The 14,886-nt window shown below is 50.8% G+C and overlaps 1 protein-coding gene across 1 annotated transcript in view; it reads right to left on the bottom strand.

The window, feature by feature from the left end:
• Positions 1-237: 237 nt before the first annotated feature.
• Positions 238-14,886, bottom strand: part of LOC136300226 (ligand of Numb protein X 2-like) — a 28,878-nt gene continuing 14,229 nt past the window's right edge. Inside the window, exons 3-10 of the mRNA XM_066202472.1 lie at positions 13,722-13,948; positions 12,225-12,421; positions 10,676-11,041; positions 8,638-8,826; positions 7,441-7,615; positions 7,066-7,276; positions 3,214-3,372; positions 238-2,352 (exon numbers count right to left, since the gene is read on the bottom strand). Coding sequence (XP_066058569.1) covers positions 2,217-2,352; positions 3,214-3,372; positions 7,066-7,276; positions 7,441-7,615; positions 8,638-8,826; positions 10,676-11,041; positions 12,225-12,421; positions 13,722-13,948 — 1,660 coding nt within the window. The 3' untranslated portion in view covers positions 238-2,216. The remainder of the gene's footprint in view (positions 2,353-3,213; positions 3,373-7,065; positions 7,277-7,440; positions 7,616-8,637; positions 8,827-10,675; positions 11,042-12,224; positions 12,422-13,721; positions 13,949-14,886) is intronic.

The raw sequence follows: 14,886 nt of genomic DNA, 5'->3' as shown, positions 1-14,886 counted from the left end.
GAATCAGGAAGCTGCTGCAGGTTTACTGGTGCTGGGATGTGGGGTTTACTGTTGTTGAGGGATTTTTCCCAGGTAGTGGGTTTCAGGATGGTCCAGCTCCTTTCCTGGGAGAAGCAGAGACAGTTACTCTGTTTCCTGCCCCAGCCTCACTGTTTGGAGCAGCCCTGCTGAGGCGACCTGTTCTGGGGGCAGCTGCTACATGGCAAGAAAGGGTAAAGACCACACCTCGGATGCATATTTTTCAGCAATATTACAATAATTTATAAAGGCATCAAAACAAATTCAACATCTATTAACAAGCTGATTTTGGAAACAAAATTTAAATTATGAGGACATTTTGGTGAAGTTGAAGGCACCTTGAAAGGAGGTGGAGTAACAATGGTTCTGCAGCCTCCTCCTCCCTCCACTGCCAGCCCAGCAGCTGCACAGCTCTGCCCTCCTGCCCTTTCCCCACATTTGGAGCAGGCAGTGGGAATCACCCTCTCTCTGTCCACATCAATATTTACTGTTCCAGGCACAGATGATTCTGCACATTGATTGGAAAGAGATAAAAAATTGCTTCATGTTTTCATGTCCCAGCGAGGTCAGTGATGAGTTTTCCTCCGTGGATTATTTTGCTCTCAGCATTCAGTAGAACAACAGGAAAGCAGCCCTGGAGTCCAGGTAGCCCCAGCAGAGGCCCCAGAGGAGTTCCTCAGCCCAGCCAGGGCTGCTGTGAGGATGGAGCTGAGCTTCCTGCAGTGTCCTGGGCTCTGGGACAGGCCCTGCAGCTCCCAGTGCAGGAGGTGAAGTCACTGTGTGTAAACAAGGCCCAGGGACAGCAAATGACAAATTGCCAACCCAGGAGAAGCTTCAGCCAGGGCTGGGCTCTTCCTGCAGGGCTGCTACAAGGAATTAAACATTCATTCGAGGCAGCATTTGGACAGGGGACAGACTCCTTGGATTCTTACAAAGCTGGTCCTGCAAAAGGTGCAGCAGAGGCAGCACAGGAGGAAAGATCTCTCAGTGCAACCTGGTTTGAGAAAAAGCCATCATTTCTACTGCCCATTAAGCTGCTAAAACAGGGAATTGCTTCAGGTGGAGTTTGCAGGTAGGAACTTTCACAGTGTCAGAGGTCAAATCACCTGCCTGGGCTTCAGTTCTTTAGTTCTCAATTTTAACTGCACGGTGGGTTTGAACTGAAGCCAGGCTGGGCACAGTCTCCTTCTGGAGGTGACTTTTCTGCAGCCAGGGCTCCTTTGTGCTTCCCCTAGTGCCATGAGTTGATATTTTGCTCCAGCTGCAAAACTGAAGAACACGAACATGAAAACTGCAAAACGTGAACAGAACTGCAGGAGAAATCTCACCTGCCTGACAGCAGAGGGGCTCCTGCCCCTAACCTGAACTCTGCCCTCATCACTGGAAACACAAAAATAAGACAAGCATCAGGCTGGGCCAGGGATATCTGACACCAGCCTGTTCCCTTCCTCACCCTCCTTCTGGGGAAAACGCTGCTTTTGTCAATCCTAAAACCAGGAAACTTGTGTGCAGTAATTGTGTGAACCTTGACCTTTGGTAACGTCACATTTTGCAACATCATATTTGAATGAAACCTCTCTTGCTGATACCTATAAGAGTGGTTCTTTAAGCTGCTGAAATTGTCCCTTTGCAGTAACTCAGTGGAGTTGGCAGATCCTAAACTGGGATTTGTGACAGGAGCCTCATGCAGGTGACACAGCTCCACCAGGCTGGCCCAGCAGCTCTGAGCTACCCCGGGGTTTGTATTCACACATTCCTGGGGCTGCTGTCACCTGAAAATGAGGACTGGGAAATCCTGAGAGATAGAAGTGGCTAAACTGGGTCCCCATCCTTACAGACTCAGTAGCTGCTTCTAAAAGCCTCTGGTTTAACCCCTTCAAATACTCAGTGGAAAGCAGAGCCCTAAAACCAAGGCGGGCCTCAGCAGCCTCCAGGGCAGGTTGTGGAGAAACACTGGGAAGAGCTTTCTGTGCACCACCAATCCTAAGGAGCCTTAATGAGCCTGGGAAGCTCCAACAACTTTGAATTGAACACCCAGATTTGTTGGTAAAACGTTTTCCATAGAAAGGAAGCAAGGAGTCTTCCATGGCAATGCACCAGGAGCAGGAGTGCAGCAGTCCCTGTTTCCTGTCAGGTGCAGCCTGGGTGGTGCCCAGCTGCAGTTGGATCCCTGGAAGTGTTGGGGGTTGTTGGAGCTGTCACACGAGGCTCCCTGGCCAGGACACCACGGTCAGGGTCACTCTGTTTCTCTGCTCCTTCAGCATGGGGATTAATTCCGAGTTGCTCATTCCGATTGCCGGCACTCCGTTCACTGCCACGATTTCATCTCCACACCTGCCCAAAGACAGGCTCCAGTCAGGACTGGCTCATTATTAACCCTGAGCCCACCCTGAGCCGAATCACCAGCTCCTCCAAAGAGCTTCTTCCCTTGAGGCGGAGGGGAAGGGGAGAGGAGACCACTGCGGGTGCTTGGGTGGCGCAGTGAGGGCCAGGCAGGGGAGGAGCTGTGCTGGTAAACGCCGACAGCTCAGCACTGACTGAGCTGCTCTGCAGCAGCCCCGCTGCCCCCAGCAGCGTGACAGGGACCTGCCCCCCTCAGGCACCCCCGGCCCCTGGAGGGGAGCAGGGCACAGCCCTGTCCCACACACAGGAGCCCAGCTCTGGGAGCAAAGCCCCGCTCCCTGCACGGAGCCGTGTCCCCTCCCTGTGTGTGTGGCGGCCCTCGGTGCCAGCTCAGCCCCCCAGGGATGCCTGTGGGGTCCTGCAGCCCCACCCTGCTGCTCTCACTGGCATCATCCCACCAACAACCACAGCAGCAAAGCTCCGGTTCCTGCGCACAGGGCTTTGGTGCTTGTGCTGGAATACTTTTCCTAATCCAAGAGGTTTTGTACTCTGGAACCTCCAAGATTCATCTCAAACATCCCCATTCTACTTTCACCTAATTATTCAATTAAAGCCTTCACAGTTAAGTTTTAAAGGGCTGTAAAATTCCTTTTCGTTGCACCTTTATGGAGAAACCAAAGCACTGCTTAACGCAGGGCTTAGTTTGTTACAAGTTTGGCAACAGTATTAACTCTCAAATGAGTGCTCGAGCGAGTCATTACCGTGGAGCTGAGCTCTTTCCAAGGGTCAAAGGGTCCGGGAAAGCCCCCAGCCCCGGTGGTGGCGATGATTCCCCGGGTACCTCACACCTACTTGAGTTTCCTGTCCCGGAACGCGGGAGTCCCCGGCACGATGGTTTTGATGAAGAAGGGTTGGTTTCCTTTGCTTTCCTCAAAGCCTCCCACGATGCTGAAGCCCCAACTTTCCAGGTTTCCTTTGCTAAGGACAACATCTTGACAGAAGTGAAGGTAGCTGTGTCAAAAACAGAAGTTATGAGGAAATTGCCTGACCAGGAGTTTATGTTTTCCCTCGTGGAAAACACAGCTGTGAACAGCCTCATTTTCCTGGTTTTGCATTTGAGACACCCCTTTGCAAGGCGCGTCAGAGGTTAATTCTCAAATGGGATGATGGCAGTCCTTTAGAAATCTTTTCTGAGTGCTGGTTTAAGAGCCGAGAGGAAATCACCCGGCTCTAAAGCGGTTTGGGACCCTCAAGACTCCTGAATAACTCTGTGAATTCTGCTAATGAACACCCACAGCACCAGTGACAAACCCAAATGAACGGTGAGCAGCAGCTACACCCATGCAATCGATGAGAGCAGAGGGTTTTTATCCCGTGTGCACTGCTTTGGTCCAAGGGAGGTTTTCAGCATCACTGGCAGCAAACGTGAGGTGCAGCAGCTGCCGGATCAGAGCAGGGAAGGCTTTCCTGCAGGATGTGCAGTTCCCACACTGGGCTCCTCGCTGAGAGCTCCTGGCTGTGGCTGCCGGCCAGCGAGCTCTGTGTGCTCAGGGAGCCGGGGGGTTGTGCTGTGGAAGTGCAGCAGCGCTGCCCGGGCTGGTGGCACCGAGCCCCGCGGAGCCTTGGCCGGTGACACCGCAGGGGTGGCAGGAGCGTCTCCGTGGCCGGGCTCCCAGCTCAGGTTACATCCTGGCACCGCGGAGCTGTGAAACTGCTGCTCATCATCACCCCGCTGAGCTATTCCAGCAGCTAAACTTTTCCTAATAAACGTTTTTGCCTCGAGGGCTTTGCTTGAGCAGTTTGCAGAAGAGTCTCAGATTTCAAAAGCCTTCCCGGTTAACTTCTCACCAGGAGAAAGATCCAATTATCTACTTTCAAACTGTAATTTACTTTTGTAGGAGTTTTTCACACATAAACACCAGGAGACCCAGCTCGAGCTGACTGATTCCTCCATGGTTTCCTTCCACAGGTACCACGCCAGGGCAAAAACACAGCTCTGAGCCATGGCTGTGGCAGCTTCTGCAAATGAACAGCCCCAAGAGCAACAGTGGCAAGGGCTACGTCAGCACAGAACAGAAATAAAAACATCAGGCACGTTCTCCAGGAGCCGGAAAGGGCTGTTTGCTAGGAATCCGTTTTCCATATTAAAAAGGGGTTCTAGGAAGAGAAACTTTCATTTACTACGACCAAAAACGAGTGTGGGAAAAGAGCTGGAGAGTTTAGGGAAGGTCGAGGTGCGGGTTTTATGGTGCCAAGCACGCTGCTGAGCTGGCAGTTCCTGGTCCCTGCTGGAGTTTGGAGCTGCGCAGGGGCGGGACTGGAGCTCCACGGTCGTTGTGGGAAGAGTCAGACAAAGCCCAGGGAAGAAAGGCAGCAGGAAAACTGCTTTTCCAGCCCCAAGACTTCTCCACAAGCCACACAGCGCACTGTGCTTTCAAGAGAGAAAGGTTTTAGAGAGAAAAGATAAATCAACCTGTAAACTTTTGTTTGAGGTACCTTTGGGACCCAGGGTGTATTGGATTAGAACATGGGCCCAGTCCAAAGCAGCTTTGAGATGGTATTTTATACTGTCAGTGCCTGGTGTGGATTTCACATCATGCCAGGAGGAAATCCAAGTTTCTGTTTGACAGAAACAGAAATCACAGATACAAGAAGCAAGGCCAGAATGAAGCACTCTGGGCCCAAGTGTTAAAAGGATCAAATACCCTTCCCTAGCCCTGAGCACTCATTTCAACTCCCACCTTTCAGCGTCAGGTCTGGGATCAAACTAGAAAGAAATACATTCCTCTGAAAAGAACGGGATATTTCTGCTGGAGCAGAGGAATGAATAACTGAGGGGGGAAAAAGCTGAACAAACCCAGAAATGCATACGCAATTAACTTTGAGCTTTCAGCCTGCAGGACGTTCCAGTGAGGCCAGGGCAGCCAAAAGGAGCAGACCCAGTGGAATAGCTGGTGCTGGCTCCAGCTTGGGCACATTTCCGGGATTTTCTGTGTCAGCGTGGTGCACACAGGGTCTGCCAGGCCCTCAGGGCAATGGACATTCCCTCCAGCACTGGGGCTTTGGTCCTGAGCGGAGGAAACCCAGTTTGGGTGGGTCAGGAGCTCTGTGCACTGGGAACCAAAGCACAGCAGGTGAGGGCACTGGGATCTCACGGCAGCTGCACCTCCCTGAGCCAGCCTGAAGCGCCAGAATGACCCTGGACATCCCCAGGGGACAGACACGGGCGCTGTGGGTGACCAGTGGCCACCAGGTCTCACTGGGAGCAGATGAGAAAAGGAAGCACAGGAATTACAGCCCTTTCCAGTGCTGGAAACAGGAGGAAGATCCTGTCAGATCCCAAAGTGGAACAACCTTCCTGTGTGCATCCCACCAACCCTCACAGCCAGAGCTGCAGACACCTTCCAAGGCCAGGATTCAGGCTGGAGTGAAAGGAAGTGAGGAGCACAAAGGGCACCTGGAATCACTCCTCACTTCAGGAGTCAAATGAAGGAGGAACATCAATACCAGCAGCAAAGGAATTTCCAGCAATGCATTAAATGCAGGTAATGTCAGGACACTCCTGAAGTGAAGGCAGGAGATCCAGGAGCAGAGAAGACTCCAGTCCCTGCAGCAGAGTGTGAGGAAGCTGCAAGGCACCTGACAGCCAGAAAAACTGGGAAAGGAAGAAAAGAAGCCCAGGCAGGTTTTGCCATGCTGTAGTTCACTGCAGCAGCAGCAGCAGCACAGGAGCAAACACCAGGCAGCACCTGGGGGTTTGTGCCCAGGGCCAGCTCACACCAGACCTGCCTGGAGCAGCCAGGCCAGTTCCTGGGGGAGCACAGGGAGATGGGAGGAGGTGCTGGGCACAGGCCAAGTACAGGAGACACAAAAGCTGCCTTTCCTTGGCCTGGTGTGTTGAGCCTTCACAGGCTGCTCAGTAACACAACAAAGGCTTTATCAGTGGTTCTTCTTTAGGTGTCTCAAGGACCAAGGCTGTAAACGATCCGGGCTTCCCACAGCAGGTTTGGCTTCATGTCCCACCTGCAGATGCTCCTGCAGTCAGCTGGGATGACACCAGACTCTGCCTTTCACAGAGTTTTGATGTAATTGCTAAAGGGAAGGAGCCAGAGGTTCACCTACCCAGGAAGGAGAGGGAAATCCAAGCTTCTCTTGGAACAAGTTAAAACCTGTGTTAAGCCTGGGCTGCAAAGCTCTGCAGCAGGAAATCACAACTGTGCAGAATCATTTCTGCTTCGTGCTGAGGATGACACAGTTACAACAGCCAAGAAGAGTTAGACTGAAAGAATGTCTGCCCCTAAGTGAGATGAACAGATCAGAAACTCCCAGACAGCCCAGGTGTCTCTTGGCTTGTGTTAGGGGATGCAGCAAGAGCCACGGGAGATTTCAGTCAGTACTTTAGCAAGGACTGTATCTAACATTGACTATTTCTCTTTTAAAAAGGGGGTTTCAGGGCTTCTAAAGCATGGCTACTGTCCAACAGGAGTGTGGGAATGATGGGTCACTCCAGAAAAACAGTGGGAGTTCCTTATGTACTCATTATTCTATGATCTCATTGGCAAAGGAGGCTTTCCACTGCCTTTCAGCTGAACGGGAATACCAGGAATGCTTCCAAGTTCATCAACAAAGTAATTAATTTCTAGTGTTTGAGTGAAAGTCAACCTTGTAATTAACAGCTATCCATCTAGTCCCTGACAAACATACCTGGGCAACCCAAGCCACGTGATCCAGAGGGGAGACCAGCTGAATCCCTGCTCCCTGATGTCCAGGGATGGCTCTGGGGAGTTCAGGGAGAGGATTTCCAAGGCTTTCAGTGTGACTGAGTGGGAAGCTGCATTGGATTTCAGTGCTGACACAGCTTCATAGTAGTTCAGGTGAGTCAAATCGATGCCATTTATGCTCAGAAGTACATCCCCTGTAGATGAAAGGGAATGGGATTATTACCCACCTACGGAGCCCATTTCAGCCCCAGGGGTCATGGGATCCCTGTTTCCAGCCTCTCTTTAGTGTCCAGGTCCAGATCCCATTGAAAATACCCCACAGTTCCTAAAGGACAAAGGGTCTGGGAGCCTTCCTTACCTCTCTTGATTCTGCCATCCCTGAAGAGGCATCCAATGGGCTGCACACTTGTCACATAGATGGGGAGCTTGTTTTTGTTATCCCTTCCACCTCCAATTGTGATTCCCAAAGATTCCTTTGGCTCCTTCTTTATTGCAACTGTCTTCTCATGACTTACATATCCCTGAGGCAAATCCTGCAAAGCAATGACAGCACAAAATGCAGCTTCATTAATGCATTGAAGAGGAGGAGCCCAGCTCTGGAACACAACAACATTTGTCTCCTTCACCCAGAGCATTCCAGCAACTTTGCTGGAGGGCAAAGTCAGCTTCCCATGTCCTTGCTGTGGGTGGGAATACAGAGCAGCATTTCTCAGGTGAACCATCAGTGCTGTCCTAATGATCCCAAATCCATTTGCTGCAGGGAGATGCTCCCTCTGAGGAGGGAATTTTGCACTGAGGAACAAGCCATGAGCTCATCTCAAGGCTGCTCATGCCAAGCAATGAAGCTCTCCCTGATTGAATGTTTAGGCTGCAGTGAAGGCACACATTAGAGCACAGGCTGTACAACAGGGTGTAAATGTTACTCAGGGATTTAAATGCAGGAGCCACACTCCAGCCACGCAGGACAGCAACTCCCTGAGCTCCAGGGCCACTGAAACACCACCCTGAGCAGCTGCAGCAGGCTGGTCACTCAGCTGGGAGTTCTACACAGATTTTCCCTCTGGGTTCAGCACACTGGGGATTGTCCTCTTGCCCCTGCTGTTTGTTGTGCCCCACAAAGGGGTGGCAGACCCAGACCCACACTGCAGTCACAGCAGCACCACGGGGCCAACAGGGGATTTTCTCCTGGACCACAAAGGCCTCTGGCTCCACACCAGCTCAACTGGGTGTCACTGCAACACCCTCAGTGTGCGGGGCTTGATGGATGACAAGAAGCAAATCCCAAAAAAATCTCACGGATGGCAAATTTCTCACTGCCTTTTCCAGACAACAAAGCTCTGCATCAACCCTGAAGAAATTTTGTGACCTTTTTTCCTTAAAACCATGTTACCCTACAGATGACAGAGTGGTTCTTCAGGACCAAAAGCCCCAAACCTGCCCAAGCAGAAGTGGAGCTGCTGATCAGTGCTCTGTGATAAAACACCATCACAGAACACCACAGTGCATTCACTAAACCAGGAACAAACGGCACCTTGGCCTCATTTCCCAGCCCCACCTTTTGGTAGCTGGATTTTCGTCTGTAGTGGTTCTGGTCTGTTCGCCTGCGGTGGTGCACCGGGCTGCCCCCATTGCTGCTGCTGCTGCTGCTGCTGCTGCTGTTGGAGGTGCTGCCATCCTCCATGGGCTCCCCCAGCTGCACCCCAGGCTGCCTCAGGATCACAAAGTTCACTCTGGATTCCGTGGTCTGCCCAGAGAAACAAGGAGTGGAAATTAAAAAGAAGGATGGGTTAGAAATGAAGGACGGCCCTCATTGCCGTGGGGAGAGAGAAGGGCTGGCACCATTTCCTGTTCTCCAACAGGTCCTCAGTGTGATGCAAAGGCTTTTGCGATGAGCCAGGGGATGCGACTGGGAAAAAAGGGAATTAGCAAACGTGAGTCAGAAGGAACAGGAGGAGAGGCAGGCTTCACTCTTCACTCGTGCCTCCCTCCCCCACAAAAGCCAACCAGGAGAAGGTGGAAAGGGATGATTAATTCCCGCACTTTGGTACAACCAACCAAAATAGCATCTTGTGTTGGGCTACAGAATGAACAGAGCTGGAGCCCTGGCTGCTCCACACACGGTGACCATGACAGGCACTGGGTGCTTTTATTGCACGGGAAGTTGTAAAAGCTCTTTCCCTCCCAGCTTTGTCCATCTATTGTTCACCATCTCCCATCCATTTTTTCCCCAGAGCACCTCTGGTTAAACACTTCCCCAGCTGCATGTCTGGCCTTGGCAGGGCTGCAGGGGAAGTGCTCCCATTGTTCCTGCTGCTCTCCTTGGGTTTGTTCCTTCAGATCACCTGACAGAACCTCATTGTGAAGGGCTCACTGGGGGAAGGCCCACGTGCTCAGGGGCATTTCCTGCCCTGCATGACAGAACTGCAGTTGCTGCTCTCACTCCTTGCCACAGGACCCTGCTTTCCTGGTGCCAGAGTGAATTCCCTGGCCTTGGACTCTTTAAGTTACACTTAAATAAGGATTTCAATTAACCCTCAGAGGAACAGATCACGTTTGGAAAACTGTCGCAGTTTTACACAAATATCACTTCCAACACCCAAACTTCAAGAAACCAGATCTGAGATTTTGGTTGCTGGTTCCAGTGGGATCAAACGGATCCTCATACGGGAGCTGTGTGTGCACATTGCAACAGGAATGCAGCAGCACTTGTGGGATGCAAACAAATTCTAAGAGGCCACAGAACGGAAGCACGTCATGAAAAAGGACCTCAGTGCTGGAACTTTGCTCTTTCTCCCGTGGCACTGCACTCCTCTGATAACTGTGAAGAGAACTCTCCCTCCTGCTGACCTCACATCCTTTCTGGGATGTAAACAGAATGGGATGAGGTGCATTGTGTCATGATCTGTAGATAAAAACACAAACTGGAGGCACTCGCCTGGGGAGATAAAGAATTTAAACTGATCTATGTGATATCTGCTGCACATGCAGCAATCCTTAATCCTTTAACTAGAATTCCTTGCCCACTCCTTCCACCAAAACATCTGCCACATTCCACAGGGAAAGACCACCCCTCTTCTACCCATTTAGTACCCTGGAATGTTTTTAGGTCGTTTTCCAGTCTCTCTTCACAAACACAGGTAAAATGGGGAGAAAGGCCTTCGAATCAGCCCAAAGGGATCTGTTCTGTGCTGCCAGCCCACCCCACCTCCCAGGCCGCACCTTCAGGGTGACCGTTGGAAGCACATGAGGCTGCCCTGATCCCTCCCTGTCCGCATGAATCCACAGAGTGCACGCCAGCGTTCCCTCTGCAAGGCTGAGAGGCTGCAAACACCACACAGGAGATGCAATCTCCTCAGATGAACTCGTGTTCCATGAGCCACTGCTTCCCCTCAGACCTGTCAGGGATGACTCACCACGGGTTCCCACTCTTGGTGTTGATCTTCATTTGGAAGCAGTGCTTCCCACACATCCAGAGGGGAATCACTTTCCATGAGAGAGATTTGGGGGAATGCAGCTCGCCCTGGTGTGTTCTGTTAGCGTGGCTCAGAACAGGAGCCCTGCCATCAGCCACTCACAGCCACGTCTGAACTCACCTGGATTATCTGGGCAGCGGCCTCAGGAGTTCCTTGCCTCAAATCCTGGCCATTTATTGACAGGACTCTGTCATTCCGACTCAGCTTCCCATTCTTGGCTGCCAAGCCTCCTTCTAAGAGATCCAGAATAAAAATCCCTGCCTCGTCAGTCTTCCTGATCAGTTTGATTCCCAGGGGCTCGGATCGGTCTCTCTTAACCAAGGTGACGTGGATCACTTCCCTGTTTGTGGAGCTGGGATCCTGCTGGGCAGTCCTGCTGGAAAAGCCCTTCTCCTGCAGGACCATGAGGTGGAGAACAGGCCCTGGGTGGCGCAGGAAGGAGACAGCCTGGCAGTGAGTCACGCTGCTGATGTTGACGCCATTCACCTACACAGACAAACAAAGCACTCACTAATCAGAGCCCACATTAATTAGGCACTGTCCACAGTGTGGGGCATGGCCGGGCTGGAGCAGGATGGAAAACTCCCTGTGCAATCTCTGACTCTGATGCACACTAGGGAGCAAAGTTTTCTAAAAAAGAACAAAGAAACCTGCTGGAATTAGACTGTAATTGGTGAATAACTGAGGACAGGGACAAGACAGGACAACCCGCACAAGTAACGAATCTAAAAATGTTCAGTCATTCCTTCCATGCCATGTAAATGCAGATCTGCTTTTCCTTTATTTCCAGCATTCAGTACAGGCTTGGAGAAGACCCAAATCTCCGCTCCTGAGTGGTCTACAAGCTTCTGGCATCATCCATCTAATTATGCTTTTACCAGGGTGACTCTGAGAAGGGAACGTTTTACTTTGCCTGTTGTCACACAAGACTCTGTGCAGTCTTTTAGGATGTTAATAGGGCCTCCTAAGTGTGGGGCCTGCCCTGTTTGCTGAGACTGAGACATGGACAATCCAGCTGGATAAAACGGGAGTCACTCCATTGGTCTGCCTGAGAAACCAACTCGGAGATCTCACCAGCTGCCAGCCCTTCCTGATGCCCAATCCCATGGGATAATGAGGATTTATGGCTTGGCAGATGATTGGGCAGCCATGGCTGGAGGTGCTAACAGTTGTCACTGTGTGTACAAGGTGTCACCTCGGTCACCCAGGGCCACACAGCCCTGCCAGTGTGGGCAGGGCCCTGTGGGTCAGGCTGGGGCTGCAGCTCTGCATTTACTCACGTTTTGGAGCTGCCAGTCAGCAGCTCTCACCCTGGACCTGCCCATGGAGAGTATGCGGCTTAAGCAACACAGTGGAGCAAGCAATTATGAGACTTCGTAACTGGAGCAGAGAAATGGGGCTGCTGTGTGAAATCTGTCAGGCAGGAATCTTTTACTTTAACCAAAACGACCTAAATTTCAAAAAGCTGTCAAAATATGCAATAGAAATCTGAGTCTGGCTGGAAGGAATGCCAAAAGTGTTCCTGAGCCCCAGCAGACAGAATGCTGCTGACACAGAGGTCTGATCAGTGCTCGAAACCCCTCAGCTGCAGAGATTCCCCAGTTTTTCCAGGCACTCTCCTCCCCCAGTCAAGGGAAGCAGTGGGGCTCTCCCAGGGGGGTTTCCCTACCTCAAGGATGTGGTCTCCAGGAGCAATTCTTCCATCAGCAGCAATCACAGAGTCCCGCAGCACCTCCTGAACAACGATGTTCCCCAGGGGGGTGTCCTTACCCCCAACTATCCTCATCCCCAGCTCTTCCTCCGGGTCCTCCCGGTGGATTTCGATGGTGGTAGTTTCAGCCACAAGACTGGTTCTCTGAGGAAGGTCTGCTTGTGGAAATGGAAGAGAAGAAGCAACACATTAGCAGAATTTTCCTCTTCACAGCACCCCAAGATTCAAACCCCTGGCAGGCTGTGTCCAATGTAGCATCTGGAGGGAAAGCAGCTACCAGGAGACCTAAGGTCACACAAAAAGCTAAAAATCCCTCTCTTTCTTTAGAGTTGCTCCAGAATTTTTCCCACTGGTGAATTCAGACTCCTTATTGGTGTTGTTTGGGGTTTATTAAAAGGCATTCAGAATGGTTTGGCTATATTTAGAGATTTTTTTTTTTCTCCTGTGACAGCTGTCCTGCTAGAAGCACGCACATAACAAATTCCAGTTTCCATGATGCCCATGAGGGAAAGGGACTACCCAGCTGTAATTACTGCCCTGCAACTTCCTTCCTCTAATTTCCTTTGCTCCCCTTTTCCCATCCCCCCTGTAAAACAGGAGGAATGTTTGGCTGTTCCACAGCATGCTGGAGATGAAGCAATGCTGCATTTTGGAGATGAAAAGTTGTTGTTAGCAAGTGGGCTGGGATGTCCCAGCACAGGGACACTCGGGCAGGCCCAGCAGCGCCTGGCAGGGTGAAAGGCAGGCGTCACACCAGGGATGCAAAGCCTGCTCCAGGTGTGCTTTGGGAAAAAGCCACCAGGGAACTGAACTGACCTGTGAGTTACCTCTGTCCCAGGCACAGGGGGTGGAAGCTGAGCCTAACTCTGAGACAAGGCACTGAGGTTTCCACGCTGCTGCCTCTTACCGAGCTGAGACAGGCGCCGCTACACTGAAGTGGAGATGGTGATTGGATCTGCAAGGCTTCCAGAGCTGCCTGTTAATCCAAAACCTAACTTATGCTAGAAAAACACCAGGAGGGAGGGACTGACCACTCCAGGAAACTGACTGTGTATTTAACTTTCCTAACAAGATTAAAAATAATCCAGAACACTTCCTAGTTACTAATTATCTGGCTTCTGCAAGGGCTTTAAGTGCTCCGTGTTCACATTGACAGGGACTGCCTTTGTTTCTCCACAGATTATGGCAAATGTTCGCTGCAATCTCACAGAGGTTCTCCAAATGGTTCTGTACAGTTTTGTGCTTGTGAGCAGACTCTGCCACCCCTGGTGCACAGGAATGCATCTCCCTTCTGCTCAAGAAAGAGGTGCCAATGATGGCTATTAACGGCTGAGTAGCATTAACGATGTCTGACAGTGCTCAGGACACTTAAAAATCGAATTTTCTGAGATAATTGCCTCATTTGGATATTATCAAAGGCAAACACATAGCTCCACTTGTGTACCAAACTCTCACCTTCTTCAGTCTCCTCAAAAGCTGGATTAACCAGTCCAGGCTCTGCAGTCCCCAGTGACACCACAGCAGCTCCAGAGCTTTCTGCCACAAGTGAGGAGCCTCCACTCGGGACCTCTGGATCCTTGGGTGTGTTTGCCTCCCCCCTGGCAGGAGGATCTTCCTTCCCTCTGGAAATGGGATTCCTTTTCTGCTGGAGTTCAGATTTGTATTTCTTAAACCCAGGACACCTGGAGAGAGATTGGCAGGGACTGTCAGGGACTGTCTCTGCCTGGGCAGGTGACCCAGCACAGGAAAGCTCTGACAAACCTGTGGGAAGAAGCTGGTTCCAGATCTCACCAGCGCAGTGCTGATAAAACTGATTCTCCTTTGACCTTCAGTTTCTACTTATACAGGTATCAGCTGAAGTGCAGGATTGTTATTTCACTACTTTTGAAATTAATAAGCAAATGATTTGAAAAAGAAGAATTTAATAAATAGAAACAGGAGTCTCCCTTGCTAAATATTTACCTGGCAAACACTCCATGAAGAAAAGAATCCTTCTTCTATAAGGAAATACTGAGCTCTGACGTTGTAGAGATCACTGTGAACTGGACCTTGTGAACTGGACCTTGATGCAAAGCAAGTGGCTCAAGTTTCAAGCTCAGCCTTGAATTAGGCTTTGTTTTAACACACCAGCTACACACAAGAGCAGCAAAGGAGGTTTGGGTATTTTCTGTTGTGGAATGAGACCTGACCCTGGACCTGGTGCACTCCCAGTCCATGCAGGTGATGTCTCTACCTGAATGGGAGCAATTCCTAATCCCACTGCGTGGTCCCCACAAAGATCCCAGAGCTGGGATGTATTTGTACACACAAAATGTGCTCTGGATGCAGGCACATCACCAGCCTCTCTCAGCATTAATGGGTGAGGAAGGACAGCTCTTTTATCATGACTATTTATAAAAGAGGAGACAGGTGAGGAGGTGATAAATGCAAAAACATCACTTCCAGAGTCACTTTTCAAATTAAACTGAACTATTTACACTCTGGCTAAAGAAGTCTCATCCCAGTATTACTTCCTCTGGCTTATTCCCACTCATTTATTCTCCAAGCAGTCAAATAACCTTGAACTTAATGACGGTACCTGAATGATCCACTTATGCACATGCCCCTCTAAAGATAACCA

Source organism: Chamaea fasciata, unplaced genomic scaffold (assembly GCF_029207755.1).
Source record: "Chamaea fasciata isolate MVZ Bird 193981 ecotype frontalis unplaced genomic scaffold, bChaFas1.0.hap1 SCAF_22, whole genome shotgun sequence".
Taxonomy (NCBI): domain Eukaryota; kingdom Metazoa; phylum Chordata; class Aves; order Passeriformes; family Sylviidae; genus Chamaea; species Chamaea fasciata.
Note: the sequence above shows the minus strand (reverse complement) of the source record. Positions and strands in the feature narration are given on the sequence as shown.